This window comes from Vipera berus (genome assembly GCF_964194415.1).
Source record: "Vipera berus genome assembly, chromosome: 6".
Classification (NCBI taxonomy): Eukaryota; Metazoa; Chordata; class Lepidosauria; order Squamata; family Viperidae; genus Vipera; species Vipera berus.
In genome coordinates, this window is record NC_138208.1 from 75,392,225 (window position 1) to 75,413,247 (window position 21,023).

The window sequence follows — 21,023 nt, forward strand, 5'->3', positions numbered from 1 at the left end:
CCCTTCCAACTCTGATGATTATGATGATAATGATGAGGCCTCTCTATGCCTCACCTATGGCACTCTTGTCAGCCATGATAGAAAATAGATCAAATTCTCAAGGCCTTATAGCTTTTTCTTCAGGATGTCTTTAATTGAGATGGCAGTGCTAGAGCTGGGCTCTTGCACACTATAAACATTGGATGTGCTGTGGCTGGTGAGTTTCTTTGTACTTAGGTTGGACGTAGGATTAGAAAAGATGAAAGTGGAATGCTGGGATTACATGAATAAGTAACCTATGCAGTGTTTAATTTGGAATGTCTGATTTCTACCTCCCCTTAGCATACTAAGAAACTGCAACCAAGACTATACAGATCCTCTACTTACAACTTAATACAGCCTGGAAATTCTGTCATGACTATTGTGAGTTGAGGCACCCATGTGACCGGACCTGATTTTATGACCTTTTTTGCCTCAGTTGTTAAGCAAACGCTGTGGGTTTTAAGCAAACTCTGTGATTGTTAATTGAATCAATGTATTCCTATGGGGGGAAACTGGCAAAAAACATGGTAAATCATGTTCACCTGACTATAGAATGCTGCAACTGGATGTAAAGGTGAGACAGTTGCCAAGCACCTGAAATGCGGTCATGTGACTGTGGAGGGATGAGGTTTCGCAGCCACTGGAAGACCAGAACTGGTTGTAAGTAGCTTTTGGTGGGTCTGTCATAACTTTGAATGGTTGTTAGGTGACTGGTTGTTAAGTGAGGACTACTTGTATAAGTAACTGAAGTTCCAGTGTAAATAAGATGTTGGATATATGCAAGACTGCCTGGGAGACTTTTTTTCTGCCCATCCACCACACCAACCTGGTTAAATTGCTTCTTACTGAAAGTGCTTAATGTTTTGGCTAAACCAGTTTCCCAAATCTGGATAAATAAGGGTGAAATTGGATAAAAATGGTTATTCTTTGGCTAATTACAAACTCATTAACCAGTCATAACAGGAACCTTTAAATAAGTAACTTCAGATTAGCAGTAAAACATATTTACAGATGTGGTTTTTGGGAAACCCTGGGCTAAACTGTCATTTCAAGCTTCACTGCAGTCAGCCTTTTGAGGTTGGCCACGTTAAGAAACAGCATGGAATCTTTTTATTGTTTTATGGCAGGATGGCAGAATCTTGGAATCTTAGAATTTCTGATCTATCATATATATATTTCTCCTCACTTAACTTTTCCTTGTACTCTCCCTTCTTTCTAGTGACAAATCTACATTCATTGACAAGTCCCCAGTCATGGAATGGGACAACTTGCCACGGTCAACTTGCTATGGCCAATTCACTGTGGCCAACTTGCTGCAGCCAACTCACAGCAGGACAACTCACCGTGGGACAATTCAACAAATACAAAAGTTGAATTGATTTTGACAGAACCATGGCCAATAATAATAAAAAAATGAAGAGTGTCAATCCATTAAATACATTACAATAATTTCAACAAAATTGTGATCACCAATAATAAAAGTAACTGAATGAAATGATTAATGCAGCAGTGAATTGTCTTGCAGCACATTATCCTGCAGTAAGTTGGCCATAGTGAGTTGGCCATGGTGATTTGTTCTAGACCCCCCCCTGGACAGGATATGGTCACTTAATTAGTGGAAAAAATGTAGGGTTTAATAAAGTGTAAATCTTAATATAGAGCAGGCATGTCAAACTTGCGACGTCACGTGATGTCGCACAACTTATCAGAGCTTTTTCGCCATTGCCAGCAATGGGGTGGGCGTGGTTTCCCAATGACACGTTTAGCCTGTGGGCCGGCAGTTTGACACCCCTGATATAGAGTAATTAGTTTCAGACCAAAACTATTCTTATGTATTAAAAATTAGGATTGAAAATGACTTTACTTAGCAAAGTGGTTCTCAATGGATAGTCAACCTGTATGAACCTAAATATAAATGAATCTGAACATAAGCGTGAACATAGTTTTCTTAGTGTCAGAATACATTAGAGGGGGATTTTTTTCCACTGCCTTTCTCTATTAAAATATTATTATTATTTCCCAGTCTAAAAATTTAATACTACAGATTTCCTATTAAAATACTAACCAGGACTGACTCTGCTTAGCTTTTTCAAGATCAGCCAGGTTGGTTAGTTGGAGCCATCTTCTGTGATGACTGGTGACTACATGAACAATTTTCACAGCACAGAAGTTGTTGTTGCTTTCTTCTAGGGATAACTTTCAACTTAGTCTAATATCTAGATTTAGATTGGAGATTTGTGTTGCAGTTAAGCTTTTTTATGTATATATTTAATAGATCTGTGAGAGTTAGTACTGTATACCAATGATGAAGTGCGGAAAAATTTATCCTGGGGATTTGAGGGCTATAAAATGCTCTGTAGGCTGAAAAATGCTTATAAAAATAACACTGTGCAGTTTCAGTTTCAAACTGCTTAGTGACGCCTGTCACATCTTAGTTTTATTGGGCATCAAATATAGAAACCTGTGAATAAGTGGTAGAATGGAGTTCTCAAGAGAAAACCTAAATGTTACAAGAAGAAGGTTGATTGCAAGAAGTTGCTAAACTAATACTCAATTACAGTAAGCTTCAACAATCTCAAGGAAGGCCTATTAAGCTGAAAAGTATGAATTTTGGATTGCTGTTAAGGCAGGTAGTAACAAATTTAGCAATGATAATCTTTAAGTCAGCAACTAAACATTCTAGTTCAGTTCTCCATAGGGCAATTCAATTACATTTCCCCCCCAGTATCTTTATTTTATGAATAGGATCACCCAAAAATGCTTTTCCCAAAAGAACTGGACTTTTCTTTGTTTTTTCCTTCAAGGGAAAAAAATTCCAGTTGCCTTTTGAAAAGCACCTTTGGGACAACCATGACCTGGATGACTGGGAATCTCCATAGACATATGAATAGGATGGTAATTTTTAGGAGAAAACTGTTATTATTATTTTAGATGGTTTCTGTGAAATTATGCGAATGTAATTTCAAAGAAATGTAAAATCCAGTACATGCAAACCAAACTCAATTTATTCTTCTGACTGTGGCAATTTATCCCCAGAGTTCAGATTTGCTCACTATTGGACTTTTATGTATTTAATCCAATTGTGTTGATAAGAAAAATCAACACGATTAGATGAAATACAGCTGCCTTGATTTCATAGACAAGACTTTGAGAATCACATAAGGAAGAATATCATTCAAACATAACTTGTAAATGATACGGCCACCTGGTTTTCCATTCCAATCCTTTCTGCTTTTCCCTAGTTATTTGGACATGCTGAATTTCTCAGTTCCTTTAAATAGCATGTGGTGAGGTATAGCAGAAAGAGGCCATTCACACAGAACACCTTTTCTCAATGTTGGCTACTATTGGGACTTTAGCTCCGGGGAATTGAAAATGCTGCCTGGGGAATTCTGGGATTTAAAATGGACAAGGATGAGAAACACTGACTTAGAGTGTACTTTCTATGGAGCTATTCCAGTCTATCACTCTGCACAGAGTTTGGTATCTAGACTCAAAATAAGAGAGGGCCACATATTAAAAATTACAGTTTGATGCTGTCGCGATGCAGATCTAAGTGTCAAACATTAAAAAGAGTAGGAAGACAAATATCTAATTCCATCCAAAATTAGCTGTGTCCCTCACCAAGTGCAGTAATGCTTGTAAATCCAAAATAACGAGTATGTAGTCAACCCGTCCACTTGTGTTGTGCTTCAAATCTCAGAATCCCTGTTTTAAAAACTACATGCGGCACTATATAAAAGCAAACTAAATAAAACTAGATTCAAATTGCTATTTTTAACCAGATAATTACAAGAAACGAATATTTATATACGCAAGGCATAAGGTAGTCCTTGATTTACAACCGTTTATTTAGCAACTGTTCGAAATTACAACAGCACTGGAAAAAGTGACATATGACCAGTTTTCACAATTACGACCGTTGAGGCATCCTCGCATTCATTTTTTAAAAAAAATGTTTCTGTAACATCTCAGGGAAGAAGAAAAAACAAAAACATCAGCCCAATTTGTCTGCTGACAGTGTTCTCTTGTGAAATCTTCTTTTTTTTTTATGCTCTACTCAACATCTTTTTTTCTTTTCCATTGAACACACCAAAATGACTGTTTATCATGCAAGCTAATTTGCTAAATGCCAGCCAGCACGTCTCGCTGCCCCTTTTAGTAATTTCTTACCACATGAACAGTTTTTGGACAGATCGTGATGTCCCTTTTTGAAACGGGTGGAGCAGGGGGCTGTGGCTTATTTTCATGTGATCACAATTTGGGCCCTTAGCAACCAGCACGTATCCACAACAGTTGCAGTGTCCAGGGATAGTGTGATTACCGTTTGCGACCTTCTCAGCTGGTTTCTGACAAACAAAGACAATAGGGGAGACTACATTCACTGAACCACGACATGATTTACTAACCTCACTTAACAATCTTTACAAAAGAAAGAAAAAAGAAAAAAGATTGGGTGTGGGTTACTTAACAATTACCATTGGCTTGCTTAGCAATGGAAATTCTGATCTCAGTACGGGTCGTAAGCTGAGGACTGCCTGTATTTTGGGCTACCATGTCTGTGATGCAAAAATTGAGGCCCCCACCTAGATTCAAAAAATCTTTGCTCCCATTTAGTGGTTGTTCAGATTTTTGCACATGAATAAGCGCAACTATTGTAATCTTGGAACTGGATCTCTGATCTTGCCTGATTTCGGCTAATTCTTTTTCACATGTGTTTCTTGTTGCAGAAACTGGAACACAGAGAAATTCTAGTTGGCCTGTTGTTCCTGATTTTCCCCTTCATACCTGCTAGCAACCTCTTCTTCAGGGTGGGATTTGTTGTAGCAGAACGCATCCTGTATATGCCTAGGTAATTTTCATACATTTTAATTCTTGTACGATGCAATACTCAAGCACGAGTTTTGAAATTATACTCTTTATTACACTGGTTTTCCACAAGCTACCACTTCTGAAATTTCCCAAGATGTAAAAAAAAAGAAAAGAAAAAGGAAGTGGTAAAAACACCCCCAATTTGACATACTTTGTTCTGTTGAGCCCCATCATCTTCAGCCAGGTAGGTCAAAATATTCAAAGGAATTATGGCAGGTTGCCATAATAGTTTTCTTTAGCTGTATGTGGTGATTTCATATAAAGCTGTTCATATATTGCTCCATCTTTTTTAAAAAATAATCTTGGCTCACCAGGGTTAAAATAATCTATAGGTTGAGCTTGAGATGAACATATTCTCTAGGTCTAGGACAGTGATGGCGAACCTTTTAGAGACTGAGTGCCCAAAAACCGCCCCACCCACCCCGCTCCACCCACCCACCCCCACCCTCACCCCATCCACCCTCAGGGCCATCCACGGCGTATCACAGATTGCCCAGGCAGCCCTGCAGCGCCATGGTGGCCATGCCCTCCACCCGTGCCCCGCAGCATCATCTGCTGCCCAGCTGCCATGTGCTTGACTGCGCTGCTCTGTGCAGGCTGCACCCGGGGCAACTCTCCTCTGGGGGGGGCTGCTGGTGAGGAAGGGGCTGTGGGGGGAGGCGGGGCTGGGGTGACAGCATGTGTGCCCACAGAGAGGGCTCCCGAGTGCCGCCTCTGGCACTCGTGCCATAGGTTCGCCACCACTGGTCTAGGACTTTACTGAAATAGGTGCTGCATGGACATTAATTCTCAAATGGCTCAGCTGAGTTTTCAGTTAGTAGAAACCTGATCTAGGTGGGCATTTCTGGATAGACAATTATGTTCTATAAACCAGCCTTCTCTGAAAAGAGTTTAGTATAAGATCAAAGACGTTGCCTTGGGTTGTAATTATTGGCTTAGTGTGTGTGTGTGTGCGCGCTTGCGCATATTTAAGAGAGAAGATTAAAAACCAAACTAATATAAGAAAGAGAAAAAAAGAAAAAAGGAAAGCAAAACAAGTCAGAAAGAAAAAAGTTGAGAAAAATAGGAAAGGAAGAATAGAGACGCAAAGAAGTGGCTTCTGATATTCCTCACAATAATTATAGGTTTTATTGGGGTTTGTTATATTGGAAATGATTTGATAGAATCACCCTGTTTCTTATGGAGTGGACGAGTAAATGGCAGACTTAAGTTTATCAGATTGATCCATGTTTTCCCCAAGAATAACTTTGAAGAGATGTTGAGTTTTACTTAATAAAGCAAAGACATTATGCTAGGGCAGGGGTCGGCAACCTCGGCTCTTTTATGACTCGTGGACTTCAACTCCCAGAATTCCTGAGCCAGCTATGCTGGCTCAGGAATTCTGGGAGTTGAAGTCCACGAGTCATAAAAGAGCCGAGGTTGCCGACCCCTGTGCTAGGGGGTACATCTGTAGATGATGTTAAGAATGAACAATAACGTTAAAAAAAAATCACTCCATTACTATAGGGCAGGCATGTCAAACTGCCGGCCCGCAAGCTGGGTGCATCACGTTGAAACCGCGCCCACCCCATTGCCGGCAATGGGGAAAAAGTTCCAATACGTCACGCGACGTCACGTGACATTGTGAGTTTGACATGCCTGCTATAGGGTGTTTGTTGTTTGTTTGTTTTGATCATTTCCAGTTCAGTTCATCTCTGTCATGAGAGTTTGAGGTAAAAGGTTAAGGTGGCAGGCTAGAAATCAGGAGACGGTGAGTTCTAGTTCTGCCTTAGGCACAAAGCCAGCTTTGGGTGACCTTGGGCTAGTCACTTTCTCTGAAGCGTAGGAAGAAAGCAATGGAGAAACCACTTCTTAAACCTTGCCAAGAAAACTGCAGGGATTAGTCCAGGCAGTCACTAGAAGTCAACACTGACTTGAAGGCACGCACGCACGAACACATGCACATACACACACACACACACACAAATGTCTGTCACAGGATGCTGGTCTGTTTTTGTTTTTGTTTTTTTGTTTTTTTTGAGGGCATGTTCAGTTCATCATGGGAACTGACTTGATCATATAGAAGAGTATTTGTGGACACTACTCATATTTTTCATGGGAGCTTGCCTGACATTTTTGATTTCCTAACTAAAGAACCCATTATAATGTACATTTGTAAAGGAATTTGCTAAAAGAACAAATTTGAAAACAACTTTCTTGTTCAAAAGAGTTCATTATTCAGTAGTGCTTCAGAATTATTTCATTATCTTGTCATCTATAAGCACTATATCTAGGACCATTGATTTAAGTGACTTAATTAGTAGATATTTTAATTGCTTACTGGAAGTGACTGAGATTGCTGAATGTATTTATGTACACTCAGACATTTTTAGCTTTTTTATAAACATGGAATGAGAAAAGAAAATATGATTGAATGAATAATGATTGTATGAATAATGTATGAATAAATATATCATTATTATATTTATTAATAAGAAAAAGCTGATAGAATGGTATCATCCAGGAGATTAATGGGCTTGTGATAACTCCAGATTTTGGAGAAACACAAGAGGAAGAAATCTTATGGGAAAACCCAACATATAGGTAGTCCTCAACTTACAACAATTCATGTAGTGATCTTTCAACCTTATAATGGCACTGGAAAAAAGTAATTTATTACCTTTTTCACACTTACGACATTGCAGAATCCCCATGGTCTCGTGATCAAAATTCGGATGCTTGGCCATTGCTTCATATTTACAGCAATTGCAGTGTCTCAGGTTCATGTGATCAGCTTTTGCAACCTTCTGACAAGCAAAGTGAATTGGAAAACCAAATTCCTTTAACAACCGTGTCACTAGCTTAACAACTGCAGTGATTCACTTAACTACTATGGCAAGAAAGGTTGCAAAATGGGGGAAAACTCACTTAACAAATGTCTCACTTAGCAATAGAAATTTTGGGCTCAATTGTGATTGTACGTCGAAGACAACTTGTATCCCAATGAGAATTTATTTATTTATAGAATATATTAACACCCCCCCCCCATCTTATCATAAGGTAATTCCGGGCAGCTTACAATTATAACTCGACATATTTGTTGGTATGTATGTTCACTGACCTTTCAAAGCCAGAAAATGAAAACAATTGAGATGAGGCAGGGATGGGATCAAGGATGCTGGTCCTGAACAGAAGCAGTTTGCATTATGGGTTCCATGCAGGAGGCTTGAATTTATCACTAATCCCTGTAGAAGTGGTTGCATTATCATATCAATGGTGCTTACTGGGAATCTAGACATCATTGTTTCCCAGTTGTAATCTCAAATGTTTTCTCATTATTTCTTCCATCTTTTTTTCTTTTTGCACGTATGCATCCATGATGTGTGATTCTACAAAGACACATACACAGAATCTACTAAGGAGGAATGGATAGATCTAGGACTCTTTGTCTACCACCCAAAAAAGTGCCAAGTTAATAAAATCCTAGACATGTAATCCTGAAGACGGTGGGACTGACTCTCTTTCATATTTTCTTGCCCAAAGCTTATTAAGCTTTGGTTGTTTGATCTACTAATGAAAGCCTGCAGTCCTGCTTCATAATGTATAGTAAGACTTATGATTTTTCTCATGCTTCATGTTCTGTAATAGTTTTTACTTAGTGACAGAAGTGTAATCCTGGCAATTTGGCAGCATGCTTCAAAACTTCCTACCAATTCATATTCCCTTACCGTTTGGCTCAAAATACCTTGTGATATTACAGAAGAACTTTTAGTTTGAAAGGAGAAAAATACTTTTTCTAGGAGGGGACAGATTATATATTACTGCTAACCAGAAGAGAAGGTTAATTCAGAGGGCCTTCTTGTGGTTGTCAGCCTTCCTTGCTGATAAGCAAGAAACCAAGGAGAGTAAAATGAAAACAAACAATGGCTGCAATCTGAGGTAGGATCTGACAGAAAGGAGTCAGATGCTATCTCAAATTGTAGTTATTGCCTGTTCTTATTTTGTTTAAGATTATCATCTGAAGTATATCTTCCTTAATTTTTTAGCATGCTGCTGGGAGTTTGAAACTCTATATCTTTCCCATTTGAAAATTTGATTCTGAATTTTCAACTATAAAAATTGTGCTATGGTTTCAGTACTGTAATTTAAATCTCAGATGAAAAAGTACAAGATCTAATCTGTAAAATGAGGTAGTCTTGTGATTTTTTTAAAAAAATTCTGAGGCCTCTCTGGTACATATTCTAGTTAAAAAAATTGGAGCATTGAGAAAACTAAATATGACTGCTTTCCAAAATATTAATTACTGCTAAATATTCTGTTGTGTTTTTTAAACAATGGTGTCTTGAATCTTCTATCAAGAAAACTTGAGAATAACAACCTCTCCTCCTCCTCCTTTCCTGAAATTTGGAGGGCTTGAAGTGAGCAACAGTTGAATACTTACATCATTGCCATCTCTGGCCTAAGAAGCACTGGTTCTTGCTTTGTTTCCCACAGTTGATATTGCCTCAATAATTTGAGGTTCAAAAGTAATTTTGAAAAGAAAAATAATAGGTAGTCCTTGACTTGCAACCGTAATGGAGCCTGCCATTATGGTTGTAAGTCCTGAAGGTCGTTTATCAGATCACCTATTTGACCAACCGGATTTTATGACCTTTTTTGCAGTAGTCCTTAAGTGATTGCTACAATCATAAAGTGACTGCTGCGATTGTTAAATGAATCAGTTGTTCACTCTGGCTATTTATACCAATAACTGGATATAAATGTCTGTTTTCAGAAAAACATTTTAAAATGTAGTCAGGTGACAGCAGGATGTGGCAAGTAGCCATAAATGTATGACCAGGGTGGGGTAGTTAAGCAACTGGTCATAAGTCAAGGACTTCCTGTAATTTTTTTAAAAGACAGAAAAGAGGTCTTGTATGTTAGAACAATATAGGTATTTCTGTATCTCCACAGATACTATTGTTTTAGCAACTATGCAGAGATATGTTGTATGTGAGACTGTTTTTATTCTACTGCACAGGTTTTACAATCCTAACCATTTTTATTAAGAATTAAATATCCGTTTTTGAGAACAAGAGGATAATGATCTGGAAATTTTTTTAGGAGCAGATGAGATATTTCCCCAGATGATACACAACGAATGAGAAGTTTCACAATAGAGGATGATAATTATTGGTCACCACTGTATATTTCAAAGCATCAGCAAAATTCATGCATATTATCTGTTATTTCTCAAAAGCATCTGAGGAAATTGCTTAGAAGTCACAGTATATTGTTATGCACCTGGCTAGAAGCCAGGACACTCTTAAATTCTAATCCCAGTTAGGTATGAAAGCTGGCTAGGTAACTTTGGGCCAGTCACTCTCTCTCAGCCTAGGAAGCCGATTGGTCAATTCCTATCCCAAACACGGTTGATTTGAAGGGGGGAAAAGCAGACTCTGCACTTGTGAGAAAAATTAAAGGCTCAAAAGGTTTTTGCTATCATTTTATTTCATCTTGTCAAAAGTGTAGGATTTTGTTTCATTCTCTCTCTGTCTCAGTCTCCTCCACAGCCTAGTATTTATTTCAGAGAAGATATTATTATTCTCTTGCTTTTAGCGTTATTTCCCTTTTTTTAAATTTTCTGTTAATGAACATTATTTGATGCTCTCTTTGCCGGGTTACATTTCATGCTATTTTATTTAATGTATCAATCTTGAAGAATTTCTATTGCTTAGGCATAGCAATTGATAATAATATATAGACAGAACAAAATCCCTATATTTATTAGACTTCATGCCGATACAGCTTCCTTTAGCCATTTGGTTCCTTCTGTGCTCAGTAACCACCTCACAGCAGAATCTTCCTCAGCACAGTTTGATATAAGCTTTATTGCAAACTAGAAGAAGTCATGCTTATGCAAATGATTCATTACGACGGATTGCAGGAAGATAGCCACATTGGTTATATAGTCAATGCTATCAATTTCTCAGCGGTAATGTACGGCTGTGAGAGGTGGACCCTAAGGGGAAGGCTGACCCCCGAAGAATTGATGCTTTCAATCTGTGGTGCTGGAGGAGGCTCTTGAGAGTCCCTTGGACTGCAAGGAGATCAAATCAGTCAATCGTAAAGAATCCAGCCTGACTGTTATTTGGAAGGACGAGGGCTTTTTTTTTTGTCATAGAATGCCCAGAATGGAGTTCCGGCACCATTTTTGGATGGAACCTTGTAGGGTAGGCAAGGCGGGTTGTATGATGTGGTGAGTTCCGGCACCTTTTTTTTTAATTTTTACAAAAAAAGCACTGGGAAGGACAGATACTAAAGCTGGAGCTCAAATACTTTGGCCATCTAATGAGAGGATTCATTGGAAAAGGTCCTGATGTTAAGAAAGATGGAAGGCAAAAGGAGAAGGGGACGGCAGAGGAAAAGATGGTTAGATAGTGTCATCCACTCAACGAACAGGAATTTGGGCAAACTCCGGGAGACAGACGAGAGGGAGCCTAGTGTGCTGTGGTCCATGTGATCGCAAAAAGTCAGATATGACTTAACCACTGAACAACAACAACAAAGTCACATAATGTTTGCATATGTGTCAATTACCAAGGTTTAAATCCCCAATTTCTTTCTTTTTCCCCCCTCCCCAAGTGGTGATAATTGGTTTTCTGCTGTACTTTTGTTAGTTCAGAACTTGGGAACTCCCCTTATATAAACACCTCCTAGTACACCTCCAAGATCCCTTCCCGCTCTGTTCTGTAACCCTTTATCTAATGATCTTGCCTGGACTTTTTCTTCACAGTTTGTCAGTATCGGCCCTCACAATATTAGGAGAAGCTTGTTTGTTTATTTGATTGTTGTTTTTTTCTTATGGCCCTGCAGCTGTGGCTGAATCCAGGACCTACTTCTTTATATGCAATATCAAATTTCTAAGGGATAACTGCTTACATCAGAACAGGATTTGAGAATAGCGAGATTATTATTTATTATTATTATTATTTATTTGACTTATATACCGCCCTATTCCCATAGGACTCAGGGCGGTTTACAGGGCAATTAAAACCATACAATACAAAAGTTAAAATAAATTTCAAACAATTAATTAAATTTAAGCCCAAAAGTTAAAACTTTAAAACCCAATTAAAAACCCCTCAGTCTAGGCCAGACAGCTCGAAGAGCCAAGTTTTTAGGTCCCGGCGAAATGAACGGAGGTCGGGGGCAGTCCTAAGTTCCATAGGAAGTTGGTTCCAAAGGGCAGGCGCACCCACAGAGAATGCCCTCTCTCTGGGAGTCACCCGCCGGCAATCCTTCACCGGCGGTACCCTAAGAAGGCCCTCCCTGTGGGAGCGCACAGGACGATGGGGAGTTAATGTCGGCAGCAGGTGTTCCCTCAGATAATTATCAATGTTCAATACTAGATAGTCTTCAACTTACGACTGTAACTGAGCCCCGAATTATGGCAATAGGTCATGCCATTCATTAAGCAGGTCATCACATGGCTGACCTGATTTTACAACTTTTTTTTGCAGTGGTCGTTAAATAAACCCATTGTCTGCAATGGGTGGGTTTTTTTGCTGGAAACTGGAAGAAAACACCAGCTTCAGGCAAAAAAGTCATAACTCACAGTCACATGACTGTGGCATGCTGCAAATGGCTGTAATTGGATTGAAAATATTTTTGGGGGGTTTGTCATAATATCAGAACATCTCTAAGTGACAGGTCATAAGTCGAGGACACTATCTGTACATATTTCATTTGCAAATGGCCAGGATGCAATTATTTAGGCAAATTGTTCAAATGTAGAGGTTTTCAGTCAACTGACTAACGGAGCTGAAAGGATCAACCTAGTGAGAAAGTAGAACTGAAAAATCTTCCCTTCTCTCTTTTGGGAGGACCGCCTTTATTTATTTATTTGTTTGTTTATTAAATTTGTATAGCCATCAACAAATGTGATTCTGGTATACCTCTGGCATACAATAAAATATACAATTCTGGGTACATCTTTGGTAGACAATAAAAACAGAAACTTATCTTAAAATAACCATAAAACAAGAAACATGCATATAACCCTGAGAGAGTTTACAAACTGAGAAAATAATGGAGCCATCATATGGGCTTCCTGGTCCCAGAGAATCCCCAGGTTGAAAAATGTCTTGAGTGGGGTGGAAGAGATAGTATATAGTATTTGTTTGCCTCCAATGAGACTTGATGTGGGACAATTTCTCACTGAAGGTCCACCATCTCACTTTCTCTGAAGGAGACCTTCCATTGAAGTAAAAGCCAGCAAGCTGATTAGATACATTCCTTCCTATTAAAATCAGTGGGTTTACAATTGCCTAGGTTTTCCAAGATACTGTTGTGGGTAACTGCACTTAGTCTCTTTTGTACATAAAAATTCATTTTACCTTATCATAGAATTTCCAAATAGCTGTTTACAGTAGTTTTAATGGGTCATCTATTCAATATAAAGTGCTATAAAACATTTGTTTATGTAATTTTACACTGCACAGCTCAAAACAGCTCCAGATGGTTTATGTGATTAAATGTACTAGCTGTGATCTAGTCTGCCTTTGAAAATACAGTTTCACTAGCCTATTTGCAAGGGATCTGCCACCTGATCCTTTCAATGGGACATTCCAGGGGTTGAACTTTGGGAACCTCTTCTACAATACTTTCATTTTCTGTGCAACTGCTTTGAGGCAATGAATTTCCATAAGCTATTTTATGGTGCCTGAAAAAGCTGTTTCTCATTGCCATTCCTGAACCTACTGCCAGTCACCTTAATTAGATGATCCTGAATTCAAGTATTGTGTAATTGGCAGAAAGAAATATCGCTCTCCCAATCTTCCATGTCACTTGTAATTATATAAAACTCTCATAGTCTCTCCCCCAGAGGCACTTCTTTTTTAAGCTACCAAGAGACAGTGCCTCAGCCTGCCAGTCATTGTGAAAATTAGATGCAGTATTAACTGTTCAGTACAGGCTACTGCCATAGAGTACTTCTCTCCGAGATGGATTTCCTGCCCCAAGGCAGGGTAAGCTGGGTCTGTGGTTCCATAAGAGGGCAATTCAGCTGCTTAGCAAGGAAGAAATGCCTTTGCTTTCAAGGGATATTTCTCAAGTTCGCTCTGTCTGGCATTTACACGTCCCATCACTGACCAGCAAGGCAAGAACACTTTTGGCTTCATCAAGATTGTTGAGGGGGATTTTTAAGAAGGAGATGTTTTAAGCTACTTCCTGGAGACCGCTGAGATTTGTGGGGAGAAGAGGTTAAAGTGTGTGTGGGGTGTGTGTGTGTTCATGATGCTCTCTGAGCTTGGTTGTTTTCTTGCAGATGTTTCATTACCCAAGCCCAGTGCACAACCAAGCTCAGAGAGCACCAAGGCCCCTTCATTTCAACTCTGAGCTACAAACATTCTCCTTTATAAGTTAAAGACTAGCTCTTGGAGAACTTGGTATAGAATGATGGGAGGAGAAGCTTAATCTTGAATGCTGAGTTTTGCACCAGCTCCCTAGTTAGTACCAGGCCTTTAAGGTTAAAAAGATTATTAATTCCTGCTATTCTACATAGAGCTATAATTAGGTAGTCTAGTGCAAGTGGCTTGGGAGGGGGGCAAGGGAAAGAGACAATGACATGTGTCTTGATAGCAGCACACAAACAACTTACATACTTTCATCAGCTGATAATATCATTATAATCATTTACATGATGTGATATATGGGTTATGATTTTAATGTCATCACAACTTGTTAAGATGTCACTGCAGTAAAGAGAACAGGTAATAGCCTTGTGAAAATCTTAATGATCGGGATGCTACAGAAAATCATCATCAGAAATACATATTCAGGATTATTTTAGGGCTTAAGGAAAATCATAGCATTGTTTTAATTTCAATGCTGGTTTTTTTTGAATTGTAGGTTTTACTAACTCTGCTTTACTAGTTTTTTTCTTTTAAAGCTACTTATGCATTGCCCAGAAGTAAAAAATTTAATACTATAATTTTAAATACTGAGCGTGTTCAATGCCAATAATGGGTCTGAATGCATTTGTGCATCATGCTAAACCTTTGTTTGTTGAACAAATCATAGTTACCTGATTTACTTGTAATGCTAAGTCATAAACTATGATTACAAGCTACAATGGCTAGATTCACACATCACACAAATAAACCAAGCATACTGTTGTGTACTGGGTTCGTTGCGCAGGAATGAAGACGAGGCGAGTGAGTTCAGCAAAGATCACGGTTTATTGCTTGCAGGATCTGAACTAGAGAACTGGGCTGCAGATGCAGCAATTTATACCCTGGCCCCTAGGCGGCGGCCAATAGGTTTGAAGCAACCTATTGCCGCCCTAGGGGCAACCAATAGCAGCACTGGAGACGGGTTGTCTGAGGCGCTGGGAGCCGTTAGCTAGCTCCCTGCTCAAACAGCCTTCCAGCCGTTACCACATGGTGTTACAAAACAAGCACAATACATTACACATACTGTGACAATATAAACCTGTGCTGAGGAGAATAGAATAACCCTGTCTGGAAACCAATAGGGCCTGGTGGTGGAGCCCTCCGGCAAACAGCCTACTTAGAGTAATTGACAGTGGCTTCCCAGTGAAGGTGGTGAATATTTATCCATTTAGATGTGGCATCCACTAAGCATGTCCCTCTGGCAGTTCTTTAAAAAATCTTGTTAAGTACCAAAAACTTTGTGATTAGAGCTGGGCCTTTTCTACCATTTATTATTTAAGGCATAGTCAATTCTTCTCTTCAGCCAGGGGGAGAATAGAAAGATTTAAATTTTCAGTGCATGAGCTCAAAGAAAGTTACGGTACAAGCTGTTGAACTAGTACATGCAGTAATACAGCTGGGGAGATTTCTCTGCTCCAAATGTCCCTCAATAGACAGTAGTATGACCTGGCATAATAAAATGTGGTCTGATGGAGCAGCCATGATTGTTAAAAAAAGACCTGCTGAGTACATTTCTGCCTGACTGTCGGCTACACAGTGTTATATATAAGAGTATTCAAATGTAATTGCATGGAGAATAGAATCCTTCAGGAGATAGCAGTAAAGCAGAATTAATTTGCTCACATTAAAAAAAAGAAGAATAAATTGACATTAGAGCTAAATGTTTCCTTGCTCTGTACCAAGGGTAGGCAACCTTGGCTCTTTTATGACTCGTGGACTTCAACTCCCAGCATGGCTGGCTCAGGAATTCTGGGAGCTGAAGTTCACGAGTCATAAAAGAGCCAAGGTCCTTCCCAAATATGCTATTCTGTAATTTTGACCTCTGTACCTGGAGACTTTGTGCTCATAGTCATGTAGTTTTCTGGACAACAATATAGAAATGGCATCGCTGCCTTTTTTCCAGGATCTTTCTTTGACTTCTTGTCTAGTCTTCTGCACTGATGGTCTCCCATCCTGTACGAATCAGATCTGACCTAATTAGCTTTTTCAGATCAGCTAGAATGTTGCCATTTATCCTGCCTTTAAAACATATTAGGTTATCATTAGAAAGGGTTATTAAGAAGGCACGCTGGTTGTTGTACTGTCTGTAAATTGAAGTATAACATCTTCCCTCACCCTTTTCCCCCCCTCCAGTATGGGCTACTGCATCCTATTGGTCCACGGCTTAAACAGGCTTTGCCTGTGGCTACATAAATGGGGAATCACCGCAGTGTCCTTCTCGGCTTTGCTGCTGCTTCTGTTCTCTTGGAAAACAGTGAAACAGAATGAAATCTGGTTGTCAAGAGAATCTCTTTTCAGGTAGGATGGCTTTAAAAGAGCTAGTGGATGGAAAAGCCATGTTGGCTTTGTATGAGTATTCCAGTGCCTTTCTATTCTGTATGTTTTTGAAACTGAAAAAAGGATTTATTGGATTATGAGCTGGACAACATGTATTTTGATTACTGTATAAGCAGTCACAATAGCTAGTCTGGTACAGTGGTTAAAAGCACCATATTAGAAATCAGTAAATCCCGAGATTCCTTAGCTACAAAGGCAGCTCTGGGACCTTGGGTCTAGGTTAGGCATGTCCAACCCGTGGCACATGGGCCACATATGGCCCTGGACAGCTAGTAATGCCCCTCTTACAAGATTGTGAACTTTTAACATTATTATGTGACTTGTGATGATAGTTACTATATTATATATTTTATATGCAGCCCAAGACAATTCCTCTTCACTCAAAGTGACCCAGGCAAGCCAAAAAGTCCTAGGATCAGGCAAGGACAAACTACTTCTGAAAATCTGGCCAAGAAAACTACAGAGACCAGACCAGGCAGTCACTAGGAGTCAAGACTGACTGACCTAAAGTCACACAATCAGACATACGCGGACACAATCTGTAGCAAGGGAGTAGAAAGAAACTTGAGTGATGCAATCAGACATTTAAAATGCTGCCTTTTAAGTCTGTTCTAGTTTCTCCTTTATTCCTCATTTTTTTCTTTGAGCCAAATGACCCAACTGGGAATGTGACGATCACCCAGTCCCCACTAAGTGTTTTTTTTTACTGTGCTTTTATGCATACATGGCAAACACATTTATTTAATAAGCACCTCATACAAATACTTGAAAAAAATCAATGGCAGGAAATTTAATCAGAGGTTGCATGGGAGACAGTTTGTTATGGTAGAGCACTGTATTAATGTAGATTCTCAAGGCAATCGAGAAAAAATAATTTTTTTTTCTCTTTATGATGTGATTCATACATGATAAATTAGCATTTTGGCTTGTTCCTCTTCAAATAAACCAGCACCACTTAAAATTTCAATTTGTTAAGAAAACATCAAAGACCTTATGGAGAAGCTTCATGGTTGGTTATTGGCTGTCAGGAGGGCATCATCTGAAGCCTCAGGAGATACTCCAAGAGTTTCTACCAAATTATTTTTTTAATGCAATAGAAGTGGAAAACCTAAATATGTGTAGACTAATGACAATAAAAGCAATTTGGTAACTTGAAGGCATGTGTAGTTTTCATGGCAATCGAATGGAAATGATTAATATTTGCTTTCTTCAGGATGTTTTTTGACTTCCCAGTCTAGTCTACAATCTTCCCCTTCTGCCTGCCAAACAGGTCCAATTTAAAGTAATTTCTTTTCATAGCCCCAACTGCTTTTTTCCACCATCCTCCTCCACTTTTCGCAGTGTGCCTATCAACACACCACTCAAAAGCTAAGCGTGCTTCATTTACCTCCATCCCTAATTTAATTTTCCCCCTAGATAGGAGAAGCAAAATCAGGGAATATGTGAATTGTTCATAATAACCTCTAGAACCAAGTGATTTCAGAACTGACCTACTATTTCATCATATAAAGGATCCCACCAAAAAAGGTGCCAAGCTACCACGTCAGCAATGGACAACCCTGAATAGAATTCGCACTTCACATGGCATCTGCCAGGACTCTGTATAAATGGGGCATAGCATCCTCCCCTCTGTGTGACTGCGTGATCCCACGACAAACTGTAGACGACATCATGACCGGCTGTAAACTGGGGGCATATACCAGTCCAGTATCTGATTTTTTAAATATAAACGATGCTGCACTTCAATGGTTAGAAGGCCTAGAGATTGAACATAGATCTTTTTAACATTTATATTTTATTGTGTTCTACTAATCTAGATGAAACGTTAATATATATTGCTAGTCCATGTATGATATGCCATGTGCTAAATAAATAATTTCATCAGGTCTACCTACTTGTTGAAACACTACCACTTCTCTTAGTCCTAAAATGGGAGTTTTATGGGAAGCTGGTAATGTGTATTCTGTGTGGACAATCTGTGTCCTAAAAAATAAACATATTCTTGACCCATAGCAGTTCCATCTCAAGTGGACCGTTTATGCATGGCACTGCATTATAGGTTGGTCTGTGAGAAAGGCCATAGTAACCTATTAGGAAGGAAATCATATTGTTCTCAAACAGTATAATTGTGAGTTTTCCCCCCTTTATTTCCTATTCTCAACTAGTTCAATTGTTATATATTTTCTACAGGGAACAGTATCAGATTTTATTGGGCAAATGTTCATGGAAACTATGAGTTGTATTATTCAACGAGAAATGGAAAACATGTTTCATTATTGTTCCTCACATTTCCCTACCTGGCTATGTTATGCATACTTATTATTTCCTATTTTAATTAGAAAAATGATTTTCCAGGTAAAATCTGGCACCAGATTTCAGGCTTTTCAGGGCAATTTGACAAAATACTTAGAAATTTCCTGAGTATCAAAATGTCAGATTTTGCTTGTGTTGATTACATGAGGAAGACTAGCATCATCCAATTAAATTTAAGCCTGGGATTTTTGAGTTATTATAGCCCTCCCTGAATATAACTTTTGGACAAAAGTCTATTAAACTTTTATTTGGCCCTCACCTCCATCTGAATGGTGTTTATAAGAGTTTCCTTGTTCTTTTCAGTTTCACATGTGCTTTTTGTTGCACGTTCAGAACGGTTTGTGTTAATTGAAGGGAGGAGCTTCTGAGTTTAAGAAAGCTGTGTGGGTACTATTTGGAAAATGTTCTAGAGCAGTGTTTCTTAACCTTGGCACCTTTGAGATATGTGGATTTTATTCCCAGAATTCCCCAGCCAGCATGATGGAGAAATACTGCTCTAAGCAGAGTTCTGCAAAGTACAGACCCAAGCATTAATAAACCTTTCTAATGTGGGAGTATTTTTATTCAACCGCTTTTTGGAAAAGTTGACCCTTATTGTTCTCTCTCGTACTTCAGAAATCTTGGTAGTTGGAGATTCTGCAAAAAGAAACCAAAGGACAGCAAAAGTAGTAGAAGCACCCAAACTCCACCTCTTGTTTTCTACATCAGAGGTCCCCAGCCTTTTGGGCACCAGGGACCCGTTCCGTGGAGAGAGGTTTTTCCGCGGACCAGATAGTGTGTGTGGTTTTGTGTGCTGCCTGCATCCCACAGATGGGGTTTTGCTTGTTTGTGCGGCCCAGTTGCTGGCATGCCACAGACTGGTACTGGCCCAGGGGATCCCTGTTCTACATCACCATCACCACCATCTCCTCATTGTTTATACTTGGCATTGCTTTTTCTCAGACATTTCATAGCTGAGGCAGTCTTGGGCTGTTTTGGGGTTCACTGTCCATTGCCATAGTGATCTGATAGTTGTTCTAAGGCAGCTCTCGTTGAAGAGAACAGGACTACTGAATCAACCAAGGTCATATTACAGTCATATTTATCAGTATTATTAGGGGAAGGTGTGTGTGAGAGAGAGGGGGATAATGGACAATAAAAAAGAAATGGAAAAAATAAGGAGCAAGGAAAAGGAAATACATTTCCTTAGCCACTGAGAGCTGTGTCTATGTCCTTACTAGCTGTATGCCATCTTAGCTACTTTCTCCTTCTGGGAATGGAGCTGACCATCCTGACACTGATGTCCATCCCTATTCCTTGGCTCCAATAAGTCTGTGTCAGAGCAGGGATTTCTTTAGAGACAAAGCTGCAAGCTTGACTTTTTATACAGTGTGTTCTTTTCCCATTATGGTGAAATACCATGAATTTGTCCTTCATTTAGTATTCCCCACATGTACTAGCACTACAAGTCCCAGAATTCTTAGCTAATATGAATCACCAGTATAAAATTCTGCATGATATGATCATTTCATGTATTTATGTTTGAGCAGGCTTCTTTCTCATTTGATGTTCTTTGAGACAGAATAAGAAGTAAGTGAAAAGTCAATAATGTTTAAACCAAGTAATTCACATTGCTGTTCCTGTGTGGTTTGTTTTCCATAGATCAGGAGTCCAAACTCTACCCCATAATGCCAAGGTTCACTACAACTATGCCAATTTTCTGAAAGACCAAGGCCGTGATAGAGAAGCCATCTACCACTACAAAACAGCACTCCAGTAAGTTCTCAGAAATATTCGTAACATTCATTTGTCCTTCTTCCATCATGAAAAAAAATGACTGATGAAAATTTGATAAAGCAAATTAGAAATCAGGGACCAGCACATATTAAACGGATATATCTTGCGTTGATAGAGATCGACTCAGAAACAGAACTTGTTAAGGATTGTATGATAAAATGGGCCCAAAACATCCAGGAAGTTATTACAATGGACACGTGGGAAAAGATCTGGGTGAGGAATGTAAAATTTACACAAGCTCAAAACTTAAGAGAGAATTTTTATAAAATGTTTTATAGATGGCATTTAGAT

The 21,023-nt window shown here is 39.1% G+C and overlaps 1 protein-coding gene across 1 annotated transcript in view; it reads left to right on the forward strand.

Moving 5' to 3' along the window:
• TMTC1 (transmembrane O-mannosyltransferase targeting cadherins 1) overlaps positions 1-21,023 on the forward strand; it is a 153,013-nt gene that overhangs the window by 76,269 nt on the left and 55,721 nt on the right. The window contains exons 9-11 of the mRNA XM_081330245.1: positions 4,752-4,873; positions 16,440-16,604; positions 20,598-20,711. Coding sequence (XP_081186371.1) covers positions 4,752-4,873; positions 16,440-16,604; positions 20,598-20,711 — 401 coding nt within the window. The remainder of the gene's footprint in view (positions 1-4,751; positions 4,874-16,439; positions 16,605-20,597; positions 20,712-21,023) is intronic.